Raw genomic sequence first — 26,465 nt, 5'->3', positions numbered from 1 at the left:
TAAACTAATTCTCTTATTGTTAATGTTGTGTTGTTATCACTTTTGTCTGTCTGGGCTTGTTCTCTCACGCTGGATTTTAATTATTTTTCTAATCGCTCTAGCATTCATCCTCAATTGAGCAAGAATTATTCTGCTACGAACTATTAGTCTTTATTCTACCACTCTGTTGGTTGATTCACAGTTGTTTTAAAGAAGATTCTGATTTTACAGTAAATTGAAAATTTGTGCACGTTGGTAAATAATATGTTAGAAGTTATGTTCACTCACGGCTTAAGTCAGCCATAACACCTTCCTGTACCATTACAACTGTAGTAAAATAGCAGTTTCACACTTAAAGAAGCTCAGCAAGCCGAAATGTTTAGACATATCGACGTCACGTCATCTGACCACCGTCTAAGATGGTGGAGTCGCTCCCACGCATGTTATGGAGGTTGTAGTAGAGAACACTTTGCGCTGTTTACTTTAGTTAACACTAAAGCTCACAACCTAATTCCAATCCTTCCTCTTCTCAGTTAAAGTTGTTTTTGTGTTACTGAATTTCTATGGCCGCTCTGTACATATTAGTATAGTAATAACTGAGTCTACACTGCACAACAGAATTATATGATCACTTTTCGAGATCCCGTGACTGTCTCCTACTGCGACGCAGAAGTTTTAAATTTGGCTCCAAGGTGCCTACAGCCTTCCTCCCTCACGGAACAAAGCGTGGCACCTTGTGACGTCGCTCGAGGTCGACGACGTATCAAACAACAAGGTGCCGACACATGCGAAAGAAAGGCTAGAACTCAAGAAGTTCGTGTGTCGTTTAAGGTGGGTTAATGGTATCACATTACCACCAAATTTCATCACAATTCTGCCCAACGTCACCATGGGCGCGTCATACTCTGGGAAGGTCCTCACAGTCCCTCTTACCGAGATGTCGTCCTTTCTTTTGTTGCCTCTGTGATGGGGGTCAGAGCCGGAACGCCTAGCACTGAAATCACGCGGTTTTCTTCTGGGCGGCTGGGATAACATTTCGGACACACTGCGGCTCAGAATCGGCACGAAAAGGTTTCAGGGGATAGCATAAAGGGAGCCAATGAAGTCACCTTAAATCCTAACAACACCACCCTACAACAATGTACTGGAAGACGTAGGCAACAGGATCTTGGTCACTACTTTTGGCCTCCCAGGTCACCAGATTTCACACCTTGCGATATTCTTCTCTGGGATTACCTGAAAAATGGAATCTTTGTCCCACCTATGGCAGCTACTCTTCAAGAGCTGAGAAATCGAATTGTTGGAGCTGTCGATTCAATGAAGACGGACCTGCCGATTGGTTCGTGGAATGAAATGGGCTACCGTTTCGATGCGTTTCGAGATCATGGTTCTCTTATTGAGCGTATGGTATAGTGTGTCTGCCAACGTAAAACTCTGAACCTCAGTGACATGCGCAATGCTTTTCTACATCTACATCTACATCTACATGTACGTGATTACTCTGCTAGTCACAATAAAGTGCCTGACAGAGGGTTCAATGAACCACCTTCATGCTGAAACTTCCTGGCAGATTAAAACTGTGTGCCGGACCGAGACTCGAACTCGAGACCTTTGCCTTTCGCGGGCAAGTGCTCTACCAACTGAGCTACCCAAGCACGACTCACGCCCCGTCCTCACAGCTTTACTTCTGCCAGCATCTCGTCTCCTATCTTCTAACCTTTACAGAAGCTCTCCTGCGAGTAAAGCTGTGAGGACGGGGCGTGAGTCGTGCTTGGGTAGCTCAGTTGGTAGAGCACCTGCCCGCGAAAGGCAAAGGTCTCGAGTTCGAGTCTCGGTCCGGCACACAGTTTTAATCTGCCAGGAAATTTCATATCAGCGCACACTCCGCTGCAGAGTGAAAATCTCATTCTGAAAACATCCCCCAGGCTGTAGCTAAGCCATGTATCCGCAATATCCTTTCTTTCAGGAGTGCTAGTTCTGCAAGTTTCGCAGGAGAGCTTCTGTAAAGTTTGGAAGGTAGGAGACGAGATACTGGCAGAAGTAAAGCTGTGAGGATGGGGCATGAGTCGTGCTTGGGTAGCTCAGTTGGTGGAACACTTGCCCGCGAAAAGCAAAGGTCCGGAGTTCGAGTCTCGGCCCGGGACACAGTTTTAATCTGCCAGGAAGTTTCATATTAGCGCACACTCCGCTGACCTTCAAGCTGTCTCTCTACCGTTCCACTCTCGAACGGCACGCGGGAAAAACGAGCACTTACATTTTTCCGTGCGAGCCCTGATTTCTCTTATTTTATCGTTATGATCATTTCTCCCTATGTAGGTGAGTGCCAACAGAATGTTTTCGCAATCGGAGGAGAAAACTGGTGATTGATATTTCATGAGAAGATTCCGTCGCAACGAAAAACGCCTTTGTTTTAATGATTGCCACTTCAATTCACATATCATGTCTGTGACACTATCTCCCCTATTCCGCGCCGGCCGCGGTGGTCTCGCGGTTCTCGGCGCTCAGTCCGGAACTGCGCGACTGCTACGATCGCAGGTTCGAATCCTGCCTCGGGCATGGATGTGTGTGATGTCCTTAGGTTAGTTAGGTTTAAGTAGTTCTAAGTTCTAGGGGACTGATGACCACAGATGTTAAGTCCCATAGTGCTCAGAGCCATTTCCCCTATTTCGCGATAATACAAAACGAGCTGCCCTTCTTTGTACTTTTTCGATGTCATCCGTCAGTCTCACCTGATGCGGATCCCACACCGCACAACAGTACTCCAGAAGAGGGCGGACAAGCGTAGTGTAAGCTGTCTCTTTGGTAGACCTGTTACACCTTCTAAGTGTTCTGCCAATGAATCGCAGTCTTTGGTTTGCTCTATCCACAATATTATCTATGTGATCGTTCCAATTTAGATTATTTGTAATTGTAATCCCTAATTATCTAGTTGCATTTACAGCCCTCAGATTTGTGTGACTTATTGCGTAATCGAAATTTAGCTGATTTCTTTTAGTAATCGTGTGAATAACTTCGCACTTTTCTTTATTCAGGGGCAATTGCCACTTTTCGCACCATACAGATATCTTATTTAAATCATTTTGCAAGTCGTTTCGATCATCAGATGACTTTACAAGACGGTAAATGACAGCATCATCTGCAAACAATCTAAGACGGCTACTCAGATTGTCTATTGTTACTGTGGTGTCACCGCCAGACACCACACTTGCTAGGTGATGGCCTTTAAATTGGCCGCGGTCCGCTAGTATACGTCGGACCCGCGTGTCGCCACTATCAGTGATGTAGACCGAGCGCCGCCACACAGCAGGTCTAGAGAGACTTCCTAGCACTCGCCCCATTTGTAAAGCCGACTTTGATAGCGATGGTTCACTGTCTACATACGCTCTCATTTGCCGAGGCGACAGTTTAGCATAGCCTTCAGTTACGTCATTTGGTACGGCCTAGCAAGGAGCCATATTCAGTTACTATATGTCTTCTGAACAGATAATATTGTGAATCATGTACCGTCAAGAGCGACGTTCATCATTAATGGATTAAAGTAAAATATCAAACTAATTATGTCCACTTTCTGAATTCTAATTCCTTGTCATGTTTCAGACCTCACGTCAGTATAGTTCTTCCCTCCTCACGCCAGCCTGCGTGAGGTAAAACGCGTGCATTTCGGCCTCCTCTAGTAACACGGTGTTGGCACATCTGCCAACACTACAGTTACTACCTTTCATAGCTCGCCTTCAATAAAGAATTAAAATAGATTCTTTGTTTTTGAATCGCCCTGTATAATATCGACATGCAGTTGTTGCTGAGTTTTCTTTTCTCAGGTCCAAACTTATTTGACCTCGGAACGTCGGGAGCAATGCAGGAGGTGAAGTTCCTGATGGCGCACGGGAGGGGTTGGTGTAGGAGGGCCCTGGAGGAGGAGGACATGCGGAAGCTGGTGGCGTCGAAGGACCGCAGGTACGACCTGCTGCTGATCGAGGTGTTCTTCAACGACTGCCTGTTCGCGCTGGCGCACAAGTTCCGGGTGCCGACGGTGGGGGCGTGCGCCCTGGGCGGCGGCGCCAGCTGGATGGGCGACGCGGTGGGCAACCCCTACCCGCACAGCTACCTGCCCGAGCCCTTCCTCAAGTTCACCAGCCGCATGAGCCTGCCCGAACGCCTCTACAACGCCTTCTTCGGGACGTACTTCAGACTGGTCCGCGAGCTCAGCTACCTGCCGCAGCTAGACGCCATCGTCCGGGAGCGCTTCGGCGACGCCAGCATGCCGCCCTTGTCGCAAATCCAGCGCAACATGTCTCTGCTGCTGGTCAACAGCCACGTCAGCTTCTACTACCCGCGACCACTCGTTCCCAACTTGATAGAAGTCGGGGGGATGCACATCAAGCCGCCGAAAAAGCTACCGGATGTAAGTATGCGACCTCTGGCAAAGTTTGCTGATTTAATCTATTTCTGCACTACTGGCCATTAAAAATGCTACACCACGAAGATGACGTGCTACAGACGCGAAATTTGTCCGACAGGAAAAAGATGCTGTGATATGCTTTTCAGAGCATTCACACAAGGTTGGCGCCGGTGACGACACCTACAACGTGCTGACATGAGGAAAGTTTCCAACTGATTTCTCATACACAAACAGCAGTTGACCGGCGTTGCCTGGTGAAACATTGTTGTGATGCCTCGTGCAAGGAGGAGAAATGCGTACCATCACGTTTTCGACTTTAATAAAGGTCGTATTGTAGCCTATCGCGATTGCGGTTTATCGTATCGCGACATTGCTGCTCGCGTTGGTCGAGATCCAAAGACTGTTAGCAGAATATGGAATCGGTGGGTTCAGGAGGGTAATAAGTAACGCCGTGCTGGATCCCAACGGCCTCGTATCACTAGCAGTCGAGATGACAGGCATCTTATCCGCATGGCTGTAACGGATCGTGCAGCCACGTCTCGATCTCTGAGTCAACAGATGGGGACGTTTGCAAGACAACAACCATTGCACGAACAGTTCGACGACGTTTGCAGCAGCATGGACTATCAGCTCGGTGACCCTGGCTGCGGTTACCCTTGACGCTGCATCACAGACAGGAGCGCCTGCGATGGTGTACTCAACGACGAACCTGGGTGGACGAATGGCAAAACGTCATTTTTTCGGATGAATCCAGGTTCTGTGTACAGCATCAGGATGGTCGCATCCGTGTTTGGCGACGTCGCGGTGAACGCACATTGGAAGCGTGTATTCGTCATTGCCATACTGGCGTATCACCCAGCGTGATGGTATGGGGAGCCATTGGTTACACGTCTGGGTCAGCTCTTGTTCGCATTGACGGCACTTTAAACAGTGTACGTTACATTTCAGATGTGTTACGACCCGTGGGTCTACCCTTCATTCGATCCCTGCGGAACCCTACATTTCAGCAGGATAATGCACGACCGCATGTTGCAGGTCCTGTGCGGGCCTTTCTGCATACAGGAAATGTACGACTGCTGCCGTGGCCAGCACAATCTCCAGATCTCTCACCAACTGAAAACGTCTGGTCAATGGTGGCGGAGCAACTGGCTCGTCACAATGCGCCAGTCACTACTGTTCATGAACTGCGGTATCGTATTAAAGCTGCATGGGCAGCTGTACCTGTACACGCCATCCAAGCTCTGTTTGACTCAATGCCCAGGCGTATCAAGGCCGTCATTACGGCCAGAGATGGTTGTTCTGGGTACTGATTTCTCAGGATCTATGCACCCAAATTGCGTGAAAATGTAATCAAATGCCAGTTCTAGTATAATATATTTGTCCAATGAATAACCGTTTATAGTATGAAGGCTTTGACGACCGGATGACATATCTTCTGGTAAACCTTGCGGGATGTAGGGTCGTGGTCCATGAAACTCTTCAGCTCCTAACGTTTCGTCCAGTGCTTCGCTGGACATCTTCAGAGGGGTGTTTCTCCTCCGGTGAGTCTTGCCGGCAAGAAACGTTAGGAGCTGAAGAGTTTCATGGACCACGACCCTACATCCCGCAAGGTTTACCAGAAGAATACCCGTTTATCATCTGCATTTATTCTTGGTTTAGAAATATTAATGGCCAGTAGTCTAAATCAATATTTTTCCAACAGCTGTGAAGTTTATGGTCGAAGTACTTCCTGTTATGTCCGTGGCGCAAGTCCGAGACTGGGGTACTGTATGTACAATAGAGCGTTTTTTCACAGTGAGACTAGGAGTTGCCATTGCCTCGATCGCCTTTGACCACAGGAAGAGATCGCCAGTACTTGTTTGATAGCAGGCCGGGTGGACCTGGAGGAACTGGATTGGGAAAAGATCCCCACCTCTATCTAGACAGGAGGACAGAATGTATTCGACTTGGGGATGATGTTGTGTTACTGGCAGAGAACGGAAGAATTATGATTGGAATGTTAAAAGAATTAAATGGAACCTGTGTGGAATTCGGAGTGAGAATTAATAAGAAAAAGACCAAATGTATGGTGATAAGTGAAAGAAAAAGTAAGAACGGCTATAAGATAGGATAGGAAGATAGGATGAGGAGGAGGAGATCAGCTTTTAACGTCCCGTCGACAACGAGGTTGGTTCAAATGGCTCTGAGCACTATGGGACTTAACTTCTAAGGTTATCAGTCACCTAGGACTAAGAACTAACTAAACCTAACTAACCTAGGGGCATCACACACATCCATGCCCGAGGCAGGATTCGAACCTGCGACCGTAGCGGTCGCTCGGTTCCAGACTGTAGCGCCTAGAACCGCACGGCCACTCCGGCCAGCGACAACGAGGTCATTAGAGACGGAGCACAAGCTCGGATTAGGGAAGGATGGAGAAGGAAATCGGCCGTGCCCTTTCAAAGGAACCATCCCGGCATTTGTCCGAAGCGATTTAGGGAAATCATGGAAAACCTAAATCTCGATGGCCAGACATGAGTTTGCACAGTTGTCCTCCCGAATGAGAGTCCAGTGTGCTAACCACTGCGCCACCTCGCTATAGGAAGATACAATACAAGTTAGTGCTCTTAGACACCTCGGAAGCATAATTACGGAAGACATAAGATGCAATGAGGATGTGAAAACGAGTGTAGCTATTGCCTGAAGGCTTTTAATAAGAAGAGGGGGCTTCTATGTGCATGGACATCGACTTGAGGAAGAGGTTGGCGAAGTGCTCCTTACGCAACTTGGTATTATACAGAGCTGGGACATGGACACTGAGGAAAGAGGAAGAAAGGAGAACAGATGCATATGAGATGTAGATTTGGTGGGGAATGAAAATGATAAAGTGGATAGATAAAGTGAGAAATAAGGAGGTGTTGAGAAAAGTGTGGAAAGAGAGAGAAATTTTAAACGTAATCAGGAAGATGAAATGTGATTAGCTTAGGCATTGGATGAGGAGAGATTGTTTACTGATGGGTGCTATGGAAGTAATGGTGAAAGAAATAAAAAGAAAAGATACAGAAGAGACCAGACGGTGGATAGTATAAGGATATAAAACAACTATGAGAAAACGAATAGGGTATCAAATGACAGGACTACATGTGAAGACGTGCCCTAGGGCATAAGACTGGTGATGATGATATTCCAGGATTTAACCCAGGATCTCCAGAACGAGAGCCTAGTACTCTACCCGGCAGACCACCGTGGCCACACTCCCTGTTATGCGACGTACCAGAGTTTCTTCCCGTTTCATTCGTATATGGAGCATGGAACGGATGACTGCTTAAATGCCTCTAAGCGTGCTATAATAACTATAATATTTTTTTAAATTTCTTTGTCGTTGTTGGCGGTGGCATTTCAGAGGCACAGCAGCTGCAATTATGTGTAAGATTATAGTAATTCTAAAGATGCCCTTTTGTTGGTGCTGATTATTAATGCAACATAAACGGTCGATTTCGGAATACACAGTCCACCATCAAATTATAATTTTAGGAAATTGGTGGTAAGTTCCTATGGCACCAAACTGCTGAGGTCATCTGTCCCTAGGGTTACACACTACTTAATCTGTCTTTAACTTACGCTAAGGACAACACACACACTTATGCCCGAAGGAGGACACGAACCTCCGACGGGGTCAGATTATAACTGATTTAGTTTTGTGACATGTCTGAACCGCCATGAAAAAACAAAAATAGACATTTCTATTGCGTCCTAGTAAATGTTTACTACGTGAAAGAAATTTAATAACCGGACTTATCTAATATGCAGGATTTGTAAAATACCACACATTTTACAGGTATCGAGTCATCCACATACGGATCGAAAGGCTGACTACGGGCACAATAAATCAGTTACCACCAGTAATGACATTCAATTTTAAATCAGTGTCACAATAACACAAAAAATCGTATACGAAGATTACTGATAATCAGTTTCGTGTAGCTCATTTTCACATGAAAAGCAACCACGTTGTGGGGCAATAGGTTACATATAAAAATATTATGTAGTAAACATAGATGTTCATGCACCTCAAACACTTAATTTGTACAATAATACTTTTAATTCATGGTACTTTTTAAGTGACAAGAAATTAATAAGAAAAAAATTACAAGCAGCAACATTCACGAATATGAATACACTCCGTCTTAAGTTCATTTCACAAAGGAGTGAATGTACTGAAGTATTGTGTGTCTCAAAAAGGGAGGCCATTTTATACAATTATTAAGGCAGCCTGCGATTTACCTTCTATATTCCGTTGTCGCCTCTTCCTCTTCCAAATCTGGCATCAGACTGGTCCCAGAAACCTCTGCCCATTTATTGCCAAATCATCTTCAACAACTCAGTCAGTTACAATAGGCTCTTGCATAATAGTCATCTCTCACACAATCTGCCTTCGCGTAAGTAAGATGGCTACCTCTGCTCACGCCTGACGCCGTCCAGAGAGTCTATCTCAGTACTCCTCCTCGTGACTATCAGTGTAATCTTTGGTCCGAAAACTTACTGTGGCCACTTAACGTTTATTAAACAGAATTCTGTCCCTCTTGAAAATTACGGTATTTTAGATAGCTTTTTTTCAGAGGACGAAAATAAATTTTCTTTTAGCAAAACCCAGATGTGCAGAAATGAGGAGCTGGATTTGGGTTCAAATGGCTCTGAGCACTATGGGACTTAACTTCTGAGGTCATCAGTCCCTAGAACTTAGAACTACTTAAACCTAACTAACCTAAGGATATCTCACACATCCATGCCTGAGGCAGGATTCGAACCTGCGACCGTAGCGGTCCCGCGGTTCCAGACTGTAGCGCCTAGAACCGCTCGGCCACTGCGGGCGGCCCTGGATCTGGGAAGCCAATCATATCTACATCGAATCAATGATGTACGTCGATGCACGGATAGACGATAACTATCGAAAGGCTGCCGTACCACTTTGCCGCTTAGGTAGACTCACATAAAGTTATACGAAAACTTCCTTTTTTTTTGTTTTACAAGTCATACGAAACCCATACGGACTCTTGAGCGTACCAACAAAAACTAGGATCCCCTCATGGTACATCAGAGTGAGCACTTAAAAATTGTATTCTGTCTATCTACTACCACCAGACTGCCACGCAGAAACACAAATTAGTTATTTTGAAAAAAAAAAAAAGGCATCCACTTTGATGCATTGAACATGACTGAGAAAAAAAAAAGGCATCTGTCCGCGTGTACAGGGGACGGTTCTGCGACGAGCGGGGATTCACAGTTCCTCCCCTCCCCCTCCCCTCCATGGTCCCCTCCCTCTTCCCAGAATATAATTTGCTGTTACCACCAAATTTAATGTTCCACAGGTATGTTCAATTTTAATAATAAAAACAATAAAATATTAAAGTTTTATTACAATCATAGTAAGTCCGTTACTCCGGTAATTTGGACAATGGTTTTGCTTTTTTGGAGGGGGTTAAGACTCCAATACCCTCTCCATACTGCCCCCTCCCTTGCCCCTTCCCCTCCTATTGGATCCACTCTTTATGTAACACGTGCTAGCTTTTACCGTGACTGCCGAGAAAACGAAGACTCATTTATTGACTTCAAGTTTTCTAAAGACTAAAAAAGCATCTTTTGCGACATTGTATAAAGGCACATTTGCATGCCCTGCGTGAGTTTCCTCGGAAACGCGAAATCTTAATTAAATAATTAATCTCTGACAAATAAATAAAGCCTATGGCACAGAACGGCAGCGCTATGCCGCTGATAAAACAAAATACAATTACGACACTCTTTCGTTTCATTAAGAAGTAGGTCTTGTACAATAGCTGGTGCGGGAAGCACGTATATTTTATTAACTGGCACACCGCCATATTTGATGTCATATAAGAACACTGCGAGTTGCAATCTTACTAGGCATTCGACTCTGTAAAGATTCTATATTTATGAAAGTAAGCTGAATTATTTAACTATAGGCTTATTCGTTGAATATATCTGATTTAACTAACTGTGTAAACTTTTTTATGTTTAGTAGACAGTCACCTCTGTACGACGTATTGACATGGCTGGCAAATTATTCTAATATTGAGATTTTGAGTCCGCACCTACCGCAGCTGTCTTTGGAAACGATTTAAATACGAAGTCCGATTATTTGAGTTACATTTCACGGTCAACTACGAATAACGTTGCATTTACGAAATAGCAATTGTCAAGCGTCTGATACCAAATAATTAAACGTCTACGTTCTAGATAAGCAAATATTAATTACTACCAATCACTATCACACATATACAATAATTAATATTTTATTTTATTTTTTATTTATTTATTTTATAATTGTTCCTGGTAAAACGGCCTTCAAAATTAAAATAAAAGTTTTAAAATAAAAACAGTCTAAGATCGTACGTAAATAATTAAAATTTATCAATTAGGTGACCGGTTTCGATTGTGGTGCTATCATCTTCAGAGCTCCATGATGACGGCTTCAGTGAGTGTGGCTAGGAACAGTGTTTACCGGCGCTAAATAGAGGGCTCCTGCCATCTACACTTTCTAGCCGTCAAAGTGTTAATTTTCTGAAGATGACAGCACCAAGACCGAAACCTGTCACCTAATTAATAAATTTTAAATTTTATCAACTTACATGCGGCCCTAGACTGTTTTCATTTAAAAACTTTTATATTAAATACTTTCCTAAAGTTTACCAAAAGTTTTTAAGCCTCATTCTGCCTCGTCATTTCATGGAAAAAATTCTTATTTACTGATTAAAAGCCGGCCGAAGTGGCCGTGAGGTTAAAGGCGCTGCAGTCTGGACCCGCAAGACCGCTACGGTCGCAGGTTCGCATCCTGCCTCGGGCATGGTTGTTTGTGATGTCCTTAGGTTAGTTAGGTTTAACTAGTTCTAAGTTCTAGGGGACTAATGACCTCAGCAGTTGCGTCCCATAGTGCTCAGCGCCATTTGAACCAACTGATTAAAACACAAAGTGTGAATGTTCACGCCAACCGGTTTTCGGCCGGTGTTGCCACCTCAGTTTACTGGAACCTCACAGGGTGAAATGTGTTCGATGTTCAGGACCTGCGAACTTTCATGGACGAAGCGACGGACGGCGTCATCTTCTTCAGCATGGGGACCAACATCAAGAGTGAAGATATTCCGGAGAAGCAGAAGGAAGCCATTCTCAGAGTGTTCTCAAGACTGAAGCAGAAGATTCTGTGGAAATTTGGCACGGAGCGCTTGCCCAACCAGCCGGCGAACGTGAGGCTGGGGAAGTGGCTGCCCCAGTACGACGTGTTGAGTGAGTACCGAAACTGTTCCACCGCTGTGTCCTTCCAGCCACGACACAGGACCAGAGGACTGCGTGGTACAGATTTCACTAAAAAAGTGTTCAAATTTTCCATATGACAGGCTTCGGGCCGACTGTCTCTCTTCAGGTCATTCGTTACAGTTACAGAGTAATCCGTCGAATGTGGAACTCATGTCGAGCTTGGACAGTGAGCTCTCATTTCACATTTGACAGTCTTCCCAGTAACTGTAACAATTTATCTGAAGATAGGCAGCTGGCCGGAAACCGGTCATATGGAAATAAAGAAAAGCGATGTAGGGACTCGAATACGTCAAGTTGTGATTACAACTTTCACTCACTACTGAGTCCTTCCAGTCTTGTCGTTTGGGTGTTGCCAATAGTCAGTGTGTTAGTTGCAAAATATTTTTAGGTTTGCTTTAAGGTATGTTGCATTTGTTTATGTGAGTCTAAAATGTTAGCAGAGCTTCTTTTATTAATAATATTCTCGTGTCAGTCAGTACTACATAATCCCAAGAAAGTGTTTGCATAGGATCATTAATGATCAAGACGCACCTCAAACAAACTACTAGGACAGATTTATTACTAATAGTAGTAAACTCATCAATCTGTATAACAATTTTAATGTTTCTTCCACAAAATGTTCAGCTATTTTCTTCCTCATTTCTTCTAATATGTGATCATTAATGCTCGCACAACTAAAATTAGACTGTAGAACTCTTTACATGTTCAACTCGCTAGTTTCTTGAAGCTGAATGTTCTCAGAAAAATCTGAATAACATCTATTCATTCTGGAGTTTTTATAGACATTCCTAAAAGCTGTGTTAGTCGTTTCCAGCTTGTGTGTTCATTTTTTCAACACTAAATTCCATTTGATTTTTCTATGAGCTGTCCAATATTGACTTACATTTCAAATAAGTTACAATTTTCTTACGATAAGCAATTTTTTTCGCAGACTTAACTGTAGTAACTTCTTAGTGTCACCAAAGAAACAAACCTCGCAGGGTCGCCATTTTTTTTGCTGCGTTTACTCCGATTCCAGATTGGGGCCCCATCCCTAGTTTATTTACTGCTGCACATATTCGGCAGCCAAACTTACTACACACATCAAAAAAGTTTTGCGTCACCTCAGTTCCGAGAGTTGCGGAACCTGTACAGAAAATTGGAATAGAGACCAACATAAACATCATTTCCGCCCTTTTTATTGCTCATGAAAACCACACATTGCATGTTGTACCACCATACAGCGAGACCGTCAGAGGTGGTGGTCCAGATTGCTGTACACACAGGTACCTCTAATACCCAGTAGCACGTCCTCTTGCCTTGATACATTCCTGTATTCCTGTATTCGTTGTGGCATACTATCCACAGTTCATCAATTCACTGTTGGTCCAGATTGTTCCACTCCTCAATGACGATTCGGTGTAGATCCCTCAGAGTGGTTGGTGGGTCACGTCGTCCATAAACAGCCCTTTTCAATCTATCCCAGGCATGTTCAATAGGGTTCATGTCTGGAGAACATGCTGTCCACTATAATCGAGCAATGTAGTTATCCTGAAGGTAGTCATTCACAAGATGTGCACGATGGGGGCGCGAATTGTCGTCCATGAAGACGAATGCCTCACCAATATGCTGCCGATGTGATTGCACTACCGGTCGGAGGGTGGCATCCACGTATCGTACAGCCATTACGGCGCCTTCCATGACCACCAGCGGAGTACGTCGTCCCCACATAATGCCACCCCAAACAGCAGGGGACCTCCACCTTGGTGCACTCGCTGGACAGTGTGTCTAAAGCTTTCAGCCTGACCTGGGTGCCTCCAAACAAGTCACCGACTATTGTCTGGTTGGAGGCATATGCTACACACATCGGTGAAGAGAACGTGATGCCAATTCTGAGCGGTCCATTCGTCATGTCGTTGGGACGATCTGTAACGCGCCGCATGGTGTTCTTGTTGCAAAGATGGACCTCGCCTTTGGATGTCGGGAGTGAAGTTGCGCATCATGCAGCCCATTGTGCACAGTTTGAGTTGTAACACGACGTCCTGTGACGTTGCTGTCAGGGTTCCTCCGAGCCATAATCAGTAGCTGGCGGTCATCCACTGCAGTAGTAGCCCTTGGGGTGCCTGAGCGAGGCTTGTCATCGACAGCTGCCGTCGCTCTGTATGTCCTCCATGTCCGAACAACATCGCTTTGGTTCACTCCGAGACACTTAGACACTTCCCTTGTTGAGAGCCCTTCCTGACACAAAGTAACAACACGGACGCGATACAACCGCGGTACTGACCGTCTATTCATGGTTGAACTACAGACAACATGAGTCGTATTCCTCCTTCCTGGTGGAATGACTGGAACTGATCGGCTGTGGGGCCCCTCCGTCTAATAGGCGCTGCTCATGCATGGTCGTTTACATCTTTGGGCGGCTTTAGTGACATGTCTGAACAGTCAAAGGGACTGAGTCTGTGATACAGTATGTACAGTCAACGTTTATCTTCAGGAGTTCTGGGAACTGGGGCGATTCAAAACTTTTTTTGATGTGTGTTGTTTGCACATCAAGCCAGGCATTTTCTTTAGTAAAATATCTGTACTGTTTTGAAGTCGAGTCTGCCGGCAACAAAGGTACAGCCTCATTGGTCAAGCGGGTTTCAACAGTTTCCTTATTAACGACATTGCTTGTCCACACATAACACATTCTCTTACCTCCATCACAATCACTGGTATCCTCCACTGATCGTTTAGATGTAATTTTCAACCACTTCTCGCACGTTCGGCCATTCTGATTTGGTTTTCTGTGATTGCCCTAAATCGCTTCAGGCAAATGCCGGGATGGTTCCGCTGATAGTGCACGGCCGACTTCCTTCCCCATCCTTCCATAATCCGATGAGACCGATGACCTCTTCTCCAACATCAATCCTCAACCGCTTCAACACTTATAACACTGGTGTTGCTCTACAAATGTTACACTGTTTCAACCTGTTAGCCAGATGGCTATAAAGAGAAGCAAAATAGCACAAAATAAGAACAGAAGAGAAAGGCAGCCGCTTGCGGGAATAATGCTTGCATCCGAACATGCCGAAACTTCCGAAAAAGCAAAAACGAAAAACGAAGCAGATGCTCATAACCGAAGACTGGGTCATGGTAGCCAACGTGAAGTGTATGGGGAAAAAAAATGAAGATTGGGATACGTATCTACGACCAGTTTAATAATGCTTTGTCTTTACTAACAAATATATCCTCAAATTGCATTGGAAATTTAATATTTCGTGATAATATAATTTTCCGCACTGGCAGCAGGGCGTACTGAAGCACTTATTTTTCCCAGTTCGGAAAGAGGAAAATCATTTTATAGCGATATACAGTACCGGTGTGTACCGGCCCAACGAAAGTGGTGCAGGTAGTGCTCGTTCGTCAGAGAATGAAGCTTCTTGTATCCATATCGCCACCCGAAATGAATCCGGGCACTGAACACAACTCTTTCAGCAACTCTGATAGACTACTCTCAATTTTGCGGAAGGCATCAAGCCCAACTAACAGCAGAACAAAAATCGCAAATATTGAAATTAAAATCTTCTGGGTTGTTAGGCCCTGTCATATTTCTTCAGAAAAATTGACGTTTCGACCTCTCTGCTGCGATCTTCTTCGGAAGATTGTCGTGTTTACTATAGATTAAACACTGTCAGAGACCTGTGTCGCCTTCTCTAATAATGGAGAGTTTCCCCGCGCTTCTGCTGGAGTAGTAGGATTATTGGGTAAAAATCTTGGGCTACCATTGGTGGTCCATCATCAGTGGATAATAGAAGACGTTTTCCAGCGCTAATGCTGAAGAAGAGGGCTATTGGCTAAAACGCCTGCGGCTACCACTGGTGGGCCAACGTAATTGGCTGGAAAGGGATTTATCTCGCACTTATACTGGAGAAGAGTTATTGGTTAAAATTCATCTTGCGATGTCAAGGCCACAGTTCTCGGAATTTTATTCTCTAAATGTTGGCTTCCTTAACCAGCACACGTAAGTAATTGAAATCGATGTCAAGGTCACAGTTCTCGTGAACAATGGCTGTGACATCAATTTCAATAACGTACATGTGCTGACTATGTAAACCCAAATTTTGAGAATAAAAGCCCGAGAAGCGATTCAAATTTCTAAGAACGCGCGTAACTTCATAGGGATGACGGCTACAGGCTCCCGACATCGTGGCTTCCCGCCATCAAGGAAGTGAATATGCTGCCGTGGTGTACGAGCAACACAAACAATGCCCTGGAAGCCACCTCTGCCGACAATAATATGTTGGATGAACATTGATCCTCGCTTGCTCAAAGACGCACCAACATTTAAGTTATTTGCATGTACTTTGGTGGTTTCCTAAGACATTGGTGATCCCCTTCCTTTATGCAATTCAACAAATGCCAGTTGTTTTTGTGTTGGAGACTAACACCTGTCTAATTGTTGAAGTCCCATGTGTTTGGCCGGGCGTCTCCACCCGGAATCATTTTGATAGCTGGTGCTCCACACTGCTCTTTCACTTTAATTAACTTCGAGCGTAGGTCGAGTTATTACAAAAAGCTGCTCCGCATCAAATTTTTCTCTCTGGTGTTGTCATTCATAGTTTTTCTTCTTCTTCTTGTTATTATTGTTTCAAACCACATACGGTGCTGTGTAAGTATCTGCTGATATAGTTTCATAGTTTTGATATTTATCTGAAGAGAGACAAATGTAGAGCAGATGAACGATGAAGTGTAGTGGTGTAAGTTCTTCCACAAATCAGAGACAGAACATGCGCTGAGGAGCCAAAGAAACTGGTACACCTGCTTAATATCGTGTAGGGCACCCGCGAACACGCAGAAGTGCCACATCGTGACGTGGCAAGGACTCGACTAATGTCTGAAGTAGTGCTGGAGGGAACTGACACCATGAATCCTGCAGGGCTGTCCATAAATCCGTAAGAGTACGAGAGGATGGAGATCTCTTCTGAATAGCACGTTAGAAGGCATCCCAGATATGCTCAATAATGTTCATGTCTGGGGAGTTTGATAGCCACTCAGAAGAGTGTTCCTGGAGACACTCTGTAGCAATTCTGGACGTGTGGCGTGTCGCATTGATCTGCTAGAATTCCCCAAGTTAGCCGGAATGCACAATGTGGACTCAGGTTATCAGACAGGATGCTTACGTACTTGTCATCTGTCGCAGTCGTATCTAGACGTACCAGGTGTCCCATATCACTCTACCTGCACACGCGCCACACCATTACAGAGCCTCCACCAGCTTGAACAGTCCCCTGTTGACATGCAGGGTCCATGGATTCATGACATTGTCTCCATACCCGTACACGCCCATCCGCTCGATACGATTTGAAGCGAGAGGCGTCCGACCAGGCAACATGTTTGCAGTCATCAACTGTCCAATGTCGGTGCTGACGGTCCCAGGCGAGGCGTAAAGCTTTGTGTCGAGCAGTCAAGGTACACGAATGGACCTTCGGTTCCGAAAGCCCATATCGATAATGTCCCGCTGAATGGTTCGCACGCTGACACTTGTTGCTGGTCCAGCATTGAAATCTGCAGGAAAGTGCGGAAGGGTTGCACTTCTGTCACGCTGAATGATTCTCTTCACTCGTCATTGGTCCCGCTCTTCTAGGATCTTTTTTCCGGCCGCAGCGATACCGGATTTCTAATATTCACGGTACACTCATGAAACAGTCGTTAGGAAAAGTCCTCAAAAAAAAAAAAAAAAAAAAAAAAAAGGTTCAATTGGCTCTGAGCACTATGGGACTTAACTGCTGTGGTCATCAGTCCCCTAGAACTTAGAACTACCTAAACCTAACTAACCTAAGGACTTCACGCCCATCCATGCCCGAGGCAGGATTCGAACTTGCGACCGTAGCGGTCACGCGGTTCCAGACTGTAGCGCCTAGAACCGCACGGCCACTCTGGCCGGCTGAAAAGTCCTCGCTTCATCGCTGCCTCGGAGATGCTGGGTCCCACTGCTCGTGCGCGGACAATAACTCCACGTTCAAAGTCACTTAAAGCTTGATAACCTGCCAGTGTAGCAGCGGTAACCGATCTAGGAGCCAGACAATTGTTGTCTTATGTAGGCGTTGCAGACCGCAGGACCGTTTTCTGCTGGTTTACCTGTCTCTGTATTTGAATACACATGCCTATACCAGTTTCTTTGGCGTTTCAGTGTATATACACTATTTACAAGTTTAATTGAAAAGGAATAATGTATAATCGTACGGTCAAATTTAAGAGTAAAGCTTCTGTACCGTTTAGGTAGGTAAACTCGTACATAACATGAGATGCTTTGTAATGCCAGGGCCGGTATATCGCCCATCGGATGGTTTGAGTTAATGACGTTATCTTGAAATTCATACTTAAGCTGACTTTTACTTATTTCCTCTATCCAGAACATAAGAACACGAAACTCTTCATAACCCACGGAGGCCTGATGAGCATACAGGAGGCCATTTCAGCGGGAGTGCCGCTGCTGGGAATCCCGGTGTTCGGAGACCAGCAGGTGAACCTGGGCAGAGTGGAGAGCGACGGCTTCGGCATCATGCTCACCATGGACAACATCACCGAGACGTCCTTCGGCTGGGCGTTGTCCAAACTACTGACGGACCCAAGGTAGGCGCCTTGCGGAATGTCACGTCTCAAGTTTCCTCTGAGAGACTGAGTCATCTGGATCGCAGCACGGGGGTCTGAACCATTCTCCTGCCGTATGAAGGGCATGAGTAGGGTATCCATTACTCATATACGAGTATGGGGTGTCTGTCCTTCCGGACATGTCTGAAAGAACCGACACGAATTTGATCCTGCATCCACTATGAATCAAGACACAAATGAATTAAAGACATTAGCTCCCAGTGGGCACTGATTTAAACCAATGCAGTAAGTTGAAAATTTGTGCGAGACTGGGATCCGATCTCTTACTTTCTAGGCACAGTGTCCGGATGGCTCAGTGGTCTAGTCGGCCTAAAGCCATCGGCACACGGGCCGTGCTGTCGAACGTCAACGTTGAGCGTGCCAAGTTCAACGTGCTGCTGAACGCTCAGGAACGATGCGACTTCTGCATACTGTACGTCGGCCCCAACGTAGTATACGCGATCGCAACGCACTCCTGCGGCAGTTGAAGGATGTTTCTAGTTCGTAAATCACACTGTTTACGCAATGGGCGCTCGTAAAATTCCCACGTTAGCCCTATTAAAATGCACATTTCCTTCATCGTCCACGAAAAGGAAAGTACCATGTCCAATCAATAAGGACACAGGCCTACAAAAGTTCCATTACAAAAATTGCGGTACAAATTTGGAATACTTCTCTGCATAAGATAAACATTATTTCATCATTCCCATATTTTAGTAAAATCCCAAGGTCAGTCTTACTTGATCACTGTTCCTACCTAGTAGCAGAATCTTTGCAACGTGTGAATTACGAAGCGTAAAAGATAAAGGAGCAAAATATGATTATACAAGTAGCGCAGGCAGTCCTGTAGATTAAGCCAATCGAACAAAGTCACCCCTCAAAAAAAGGTGACCTTATATGTACATAACATCAAATACTATAACATATACTTATATTAAACTAATAATAAAGTATCAGAACCTAATAAAAGCGCGAATGTTAGGAAAAAAATTAAGAAGTGTTCAGACGCGAACCACCGCCCCAACAAATACTCCTTATCGAACAGAGACGTTACTTTTTTTTTCCTTTTTTAAAACAACCATATATGTACATAAGCACAAAAACAAAATAATGAAGTGCTGGAACTGTTTCAACACGAACTGTATCCTACAATAGACTGAAGAACACATTTAAATATAGTGCCATTTGTAAGCTTACAAAATAGAACAAAAATAGTAAACTGACAATAGCCTCTTCAGTGCAGACAGAGACATAGAACCAAAACGCAAACATATATATAATTGACTGTCTTAACTAGAATGACAGTTCTGTCATTTGATTCTTAACCTTCCAAACTCAAAGTCATTTGGAGCATAAAAACGGATGCACAGGAACATAAATTAATGAAAACGTCATAATGAAGTTAATAACACCATTGAGAAGTCGGGAGCAGTCCTAGGAACAGGTGTAACCCCTTATTCATTGTGTATTTTGTTCGCTACATAGTCTTGCACGTGATTTGTGTCCTTACCGGCATTGAGAATTACCCTACGCCTTGTTTGTCAAAAATTATGTCTAACATGTTAGCAAACATCTTCCTGAAATTTGGGTAACGTTTCATCTTTCAGCGTGCCGTTCTCATGTAAGCCTCGAAACTAATGAGATTATCTTCACTATTGTAGATGATGATATATGTCACACACTGTCCTAACATCCACATCACGGTGTTGTTCTTGGTGGCGGGAAAATGTTTCGCGTCCGGCCAGAGCAGGATGTCGGTGCAGCGGCTGGCTGGGCTGCTGCGGGTAATCAGGCCCAGCCTCTGTTGCACCCATTTCCAGTTAATGAGGTGACCGCCACAAGTGAAGCGATGGCGTAAGGTGTCGACCAGACCACAGCGGACGCATTTATCACTGTCACTTAAACCGATTCTACGCAACCTTTCATTAGTGGGTATAACATCGTTTACCACTTTATACCATGTGGACCTCACTTCAGCAGTGTGGACAGTTAAACTTATGTTGTCCCAAACTGCCTTCCAATGAACACTCGGGTGTTTAAGTTCAATGGGATTCCGGACTATTGAAGATGTCCATCTTTTTAATAACAGGTGCGTCGTCGGTAAATCCTGCGTGAAATAATGTCCATCAATATAGCTTACTTCAAGAAAAAAACTGCTTGACATGTCGTAGTTTGTAACGTATTTTACCTAAATCAATGGGTGGGTGCATATCGGTGGTTTGTAAGGTTCGGAAGAGCCAACTGGTTACGCTGAGAGGTTCCTTGTCCAGCAAATGGGCGATTCGTTTAACATATAACGCAGTACACTTTCGGTTAATGTCAGGCATGTTGAGTTCGCCGACCTGTCTGGAAGACGTCAGTGTGGTATATTTCACTTTGAACAGATGCCCTTGCCAGATAAATCTATTAGAGAGTTTCATCACGTGTTTGGCCTGCATCTTGGGGACTGGAAATAGTTGGGCCATATAGTACGCTTTACTGAATATATAACTGCTGAGGAGTCGTATGCGTTGGAGAATGTTAATGGACCGCCAATTGTTTTCATAGATGGCACCTTGCATTTTATTGGTGACCTGCTTTCAATTTTTTGCATTCATTTTTAGCGGGCATTTGTCGATAATCATCCCCAGAGTGGTGTGGGCTTCGACACGCTTCGCCCAAGGTATAATAACTGCGTCGAATCCTCGAATGTTGACAAAAGTGCATTTACCGGCGTTGATTTTAGTACCGGAAGCACAACAGTACTCGTCTACCGCGGTCTTGAGTGTTGATACGTCTCCGTCGTTGCGCACTCCGACTTAAAAATCTCATTTTTCCTTTTTTGTTCGTTGAATTTGATTGGGGCGGACGTCGTAAGATACCCATTTGAGTTCGTTGTTGATCTAATAACTCAGTTTTTTTATTACAGAGGTCAGCTAACCCTCTGACCGAACACGCTGAGCTACCGTGCCGGCATGAAATTTAATTATAACACATTGTACCAAGAACAATGTGTTTTGGATGGATCTTCGGTGTGTCGCTGCCTTCAAATAACCTACCCTCATAATACGCAAGTTACAATAATTCTTTTGCCACGAATGTGATGTTTCTCATTATTTTATTGGAACGAATCACACAGCTAACAACGGTTTTTCCAGGGATTCTCAATTTTATGGTGCTCAGAAACCGTATATATACATATAGGCTTGAAATGAATGCCAATATGGCGTCTCACAACTGTGTACTGAAGGGAGACGGCGTGCGTGTGACGTAGGTGGCGTTGTGCTACCTCATTGGTCAACGCTCAGAGGCACACTCAGAATATCTGACATGCCAGATATTGCTCTGCACGTTCGGAAAGACTCCCGAACGTGCTACTCCACGCTATGACGTAAGAAACTCGGCACCCTCAACGCTCAACTTTCGGATGCACGGTCGGTGTGCCGACGGCTTTAGGCTGTGGAGCGGTGCGGTACGTGCTGGCCATTCCATGTCGCGTTTCCAGGTGTGTTGTTGTTTACCGCGCCACCGCGCTAGTGTTAAGTGTTGTAGTTACGTTCAAAAAGTTCAAATGGCTCTAAGCACTATGGGACTTAGCATCTGAGGTTCAAAATGGTTCAAATGGATCTGAGCACTATGGGACTTAGCATCGGAGGTTCAAAATGGTTCAAATGGATCTGAGCACTATGGGACTTAACTTCTGAGGCCATCAGTCCCCTAGAACTTAGAACTACTTAAACCTGACTAACCTAAGGACATCACACACATCCACACCCGAGGCAGAATTCGAACTTGCGACCGTAGCGGTCGTGCGGTTCCAGACTGTAGCGCCTAGAACCGCTCGGCCACTCCGGCTGGTCATCTGAACTTATCAGTCCCCTAGATTTAGAACTGCTTAAACCTAACTAACGTAAGGACATCACACACATCCATGCCCGAGGCAGGATTCGAACTTGCGACCGCAGCAGTAGCACGGTTCCGGACGGAAGCGCCTAGAACCTCTCGGCCACAGCGGCCAGCTGTAGTTACGTTCCTGACATCCGATCGGTCTTTCATATCGGAAAACCACGATCAAGCTGCAGTTCAACACTACGTACTCTATACCCAAGATCCACGAAGTAGAGAGATTTTTAAGAGACGTGATACACGTTGACCTGTACGTGCTGGTATCAACTTACCTTTTTTCCAGCGTTGTATATCTTAAGTTCACTGACAATGAGGCCTGTGACAAACTTCTCAGACGCTCGATCGTGCTGGATTGGGAACACAAAATGTGCGGGTGTTTGAGCCACCATTTGAAGTTGCAGAGGATTTGGTCACCCTTGCTCTTCGACCCTATGGCACACTTCTCAGCCATAAGAGCAAAGAATGAAAGACCTTCGAAACTTACGCCATCCTTAACAGAGTGCGACAGATCCGTAATGAATTGCACCGCCATATACCTTCGTATCTCACGATCGCTGGTTGCAGGGCGATAATTATTTACAACAGTCAGCAGAGGACCTACTCCGGATGTGGACAGGTAGGACACGTGCGTACCGAATGCCTGCAATGCAGATGCCCTCAGCCAATCACAGTCAACCGTCGATTACGTATGTTGCGGCGGCGAGACGGGATATGCCAGCTATTTATGAGGACCCCTCTGTGTTGGCGCAAGCCTCGGAGGCCCCTGCGATGGTTGCTCAGGAGCTCCCTGCATCTTCCAGCGCCGATGCTTCTGTTGTCCTCTCGTCGAACCCTGGCACACCGTGACAAGCCGACAGTGCGGTGGAAGTTGAAGAACAGGATTCAGCGTCCCCCCCCCCCCTGCCCTACGCCGGAAACAGAGGCGAGGCAGCGTAAACAGAAATCTCCAAAGCGCCATAATAAACGGCGCATACCAACCAATGCAATAAAACAGCCCGAGACGGCAACGATGGATGATCAGGTGCGTCAGCCGATAAACCGATCTGACACGGGCGATACTAACGTACCACACGGTTGCATGTCTTCTCCCACTACCGATGGGTCACCACACTGTGGGGATGCGGAAGCTCACCGAAGCCCCAACTTCGGGGATGCAACCAAGACTATGTCTGCCTCTCAAGACCCAGTGGTATCGCCGTCCCTGGGAGACTGGGCGCAGGAGATGGAGATGCAGGATGCGTCTCAGGACCCTGACGATGCACCGATGCCACTGGCAGCGTCTACGTTGCCGGCGACAGACGCCTAGGCCGAAACGAGCCACACCCGTTTCTTCCTATCTCTACGCCCTAATGACACTTCGCACCACGACCACTGCCCACCATGACTTGATGGAACAGGCATACCACCTTGCCACGATCAATGTTAACGGCGTTACTTCTGAAACTTCCTGACAGGTTAAAACTGTGTGCCAGACCGAGACTCGAACTCAGGACCTTTGCCTTTCGCGGGCAAGTGCTCTACCGACCGAACTACCCAAGCACGACTCACGCCCTGTCCTCACAGCTTTACTTCTGCCAGTACCTCGTCTCCTACCTTCCAAACTTTACAGAAGCTCTGCACAAAACACCAATTTTTGCGGAATTCTGACTCCCAGGAGAGTACTTCAAATTCCTTGGTCCTATGTTCCCATCGGAGGCCGGCGTATTTCATTCTGTCGCTCTTCACCTGATTTACTTCAGACTCTGCGGACTGTGAATTCATCATGAAGTTGCTATAGTCACGAACACGCATATTTTGGCCTCTGTTGACCACTCCACCATAGCTTTGTGCGGCTTACTCGCATGTTTCACTGAAAATGGGATGACGGACATTTATCAACAGGCATTCAAGTTCTCCGTCTGCTTCCTGGTACGCCAGCATGGGGTCAACCACCCACTCACTGTCACCCATCTTAAGGCAGCTGGAGGCCACACCCCGTTACCACTTTCTTAGAGCTTGAGCCGCCATAAGCTGCCTATTGTCGCTTCCCATCGGCGCTCCCCAGCCGGCCAAGGTCTACTCGAATACTTCCCTGGGATAAACTAGCCTCCAGTAAATCGACACGTTTCCACAAAGTTTTTATGTCATGTGAATTACTTTAAAACCATCACCCAACATTAATTATTCCAATACGTCCATACTGTACCCTCTACAAGATACATTGTGCTTTGTCAGTCATTTTTGTTCAGCCCTACTGTTCGCTCAACGTGAGTTAGGTGATCTGTAATGACTTCATGTAATGGGCATAGTTCTTGTCATCTTACAACTCTTACTTTACCTTTCCACAAAGGAGTGTTGGACTCACTCACGTCAAGCGTAGAACATTGGCATTGTACCTTCGCTCGAAGTGGCGACTCTGGCTTTCACCAACAGACAGTCTCCCTGGAATCCTGATAGCAGAGGTGGCCCTACACACGCTGTGCCCACCGCTACCTGTTGGTCATTTATCGCCCTCGCTATCAAATGTTAGGACGCTTTTCGTGGAGCACAGCTACATGTTGGGGGCTATACCGGAGACACAGAATCCGACAGCAAAGATTTATTATAGTGTCGTCCAACGCTGGAATCGGGCTAACGGCATTGTACGACGCAACCCCACAGTCGCCTGGACGTGGGTTTGGCGAGCCATCCACGCGCCCTTCCTGTCCACTTCAGTGCGGTCGACGTAGTATGTGGTCACTAACGAGAAATTTACGACCCGACGAAGGCTACATGCCATCAACCTAACTGACGACCCCATGTGCCCCCGCTGAGCAACGGTAGACGCGGACGAACACAGACTGAACTGTGGCCCTACACGTGAGTGCTGGAAACTAATCCGCCAGATACTGGCTTTCCTACTATTCCGACCCTATGTTTTAATTGTGCCCCTGGACCTCTTTCATCCCCACGCCGTCTACTTCCCGATGACCCGGATGAATGTGGTCAACTGGGTGCGAGGAATAGCGATACTTTACATGTACCGCGACGGCGAAAAGGAAGTCCTCGATTTGCGGCAGTACATGATCGATGAGTTCCTGGTCTTAACGGACAGAACGGAATACCGGAACCTTTTGGCCAACTATTTGGGATCGTCATTCATGGACCCACAGCCCAGCTGGGGTGTGCCGGGTGTGAGAAGAAATTGACTTGCAGACGTGATGTTTCCACGATTCCCCTACGGTAACAGGAACAGTCTCTGACTGTGTGCAGCGGCCCCTGACGCCCCGACGGTTGATGGCTGGTGATGTCCATTGCAATGACGATCGCCTGTTACTGGCCGCCCGATTCGATAAGTTCATCCCAGCGGACGAGATGGCCCTTTTAGTTCACATTTTCGGCATAATTTTTGTCGTATAGCTCCCTTGTTTTTGTTACTTCTTACATAAAACGATAAAAAGAAAAAAGTGGTGTGGTTTAATAAAAAAATAAATAAAAAAGTGGTCAGAGCATCTGCCTAGTAAGCAGAAGACCTGCGTTCGAATCTCAGTATGGTACAAAATTTCAACTTATCCCATTGATTTAAATCAGTGCCCACTCGCAGTCAATGTCTATAATCCCCTTGTTCCTATTTCATTTAAATTAAAAGAGGAAAACATTTCAAACGTTTGGACAAAGGTCTGGGACAAGTAAGGAAAGAAGGGGACACAAATCGTAATAACAAAATCAAATGGACATAGATGTTTACCTTTGCGTCATACACTCAGATGACCCAAATGACTTTTTACAGTTATTCTGCCACACTCTTATCATATTTTTCACTTTTATGTGTTTTATCAACAAGTGCATTTTGTCATAGGAGTCAGCACATTAAAGTGCCTATTTTTCATCTGGCCACAAACATTTCATTAAGGAAAGCAAAAATTCCACAGTAGCGTTTGACCTAGGAATTGACAGACATAATACATGTTTTTCGTGTTAGTGATATTGCTATTGAAATAAACTACTGGCCATTAAAATTGTTACACCAAGAAGAAATGCAGATGATAAACGGGTATTCATTGTACAAATATATTATACTACAACTGACATGTTCACGCAATTTGGGTGCGTAGATCCTGAGAAATCAGTACCCAGAACAACCACCTGTGGCAGTAATAACGGCCTTGATACGCCTGGGCATTTAGTCAAACAGAGCTTGGATGGCGTGTACAGGTACAGCTGCCCATGCAGCTTTAACACGATACCACAGTTCATCAAGAGTACTGACTGGCGTATTGTGACGAGCCAGTTGCTCGGCCACCATTGAGCAGACGTTTTCAAT

General features: G+C 45.5%; 1 protein-coding gene across 1 annotated transcript in view; it reads left to right on the top strand.

Annotated features, from left to right (window-relative positions):
* The window catches only part of LOC124712095 (UDP-glycosyltransferase UGT5-like), a 133,919-nt gene that overhangs the window by 97,340 nt on the left and 10,114 nt on the right, over positions 1-26,465 (top strand). Inside the window, exons 3-5 of the mRNA XM_047242392.1 lie at positions 3,798-4,381; positions 11,434-11,656; positions 18,061-18,280. Coding sequence (XP_047098348.1) covers positions 3,798-4,381; positions 11,434-11,656; positions 18,061-18,280 — 1,027 coding nt within the window. The remainder of the gene's footprint in view (positions 1-3,797; positions 4,382-11,433; positions 11,657-18,060; positions 18,281-26,465) is intronic.

Source organism: Schistocerca piceifrons, chromosome 8 (genome assembly GCF_021461385.2).
Source record: "Schistocerca piceifrons isolate TAMUIC-IGC-003096 chromosome 8, iqSchPice1.1, whole genome shotgun sequence".
In the NCBI taxonomy this organism is placed as follows: domain Eukaryota; kingdom Metazoa; phylum Arthropoda; class Insecta; order Orthoptera; family Acrididae; genus Schistocerca; species Schistocerca piceifrons.
This window is presented reverse-complemented; position numbering and strand designations above follow the sequence as displayed.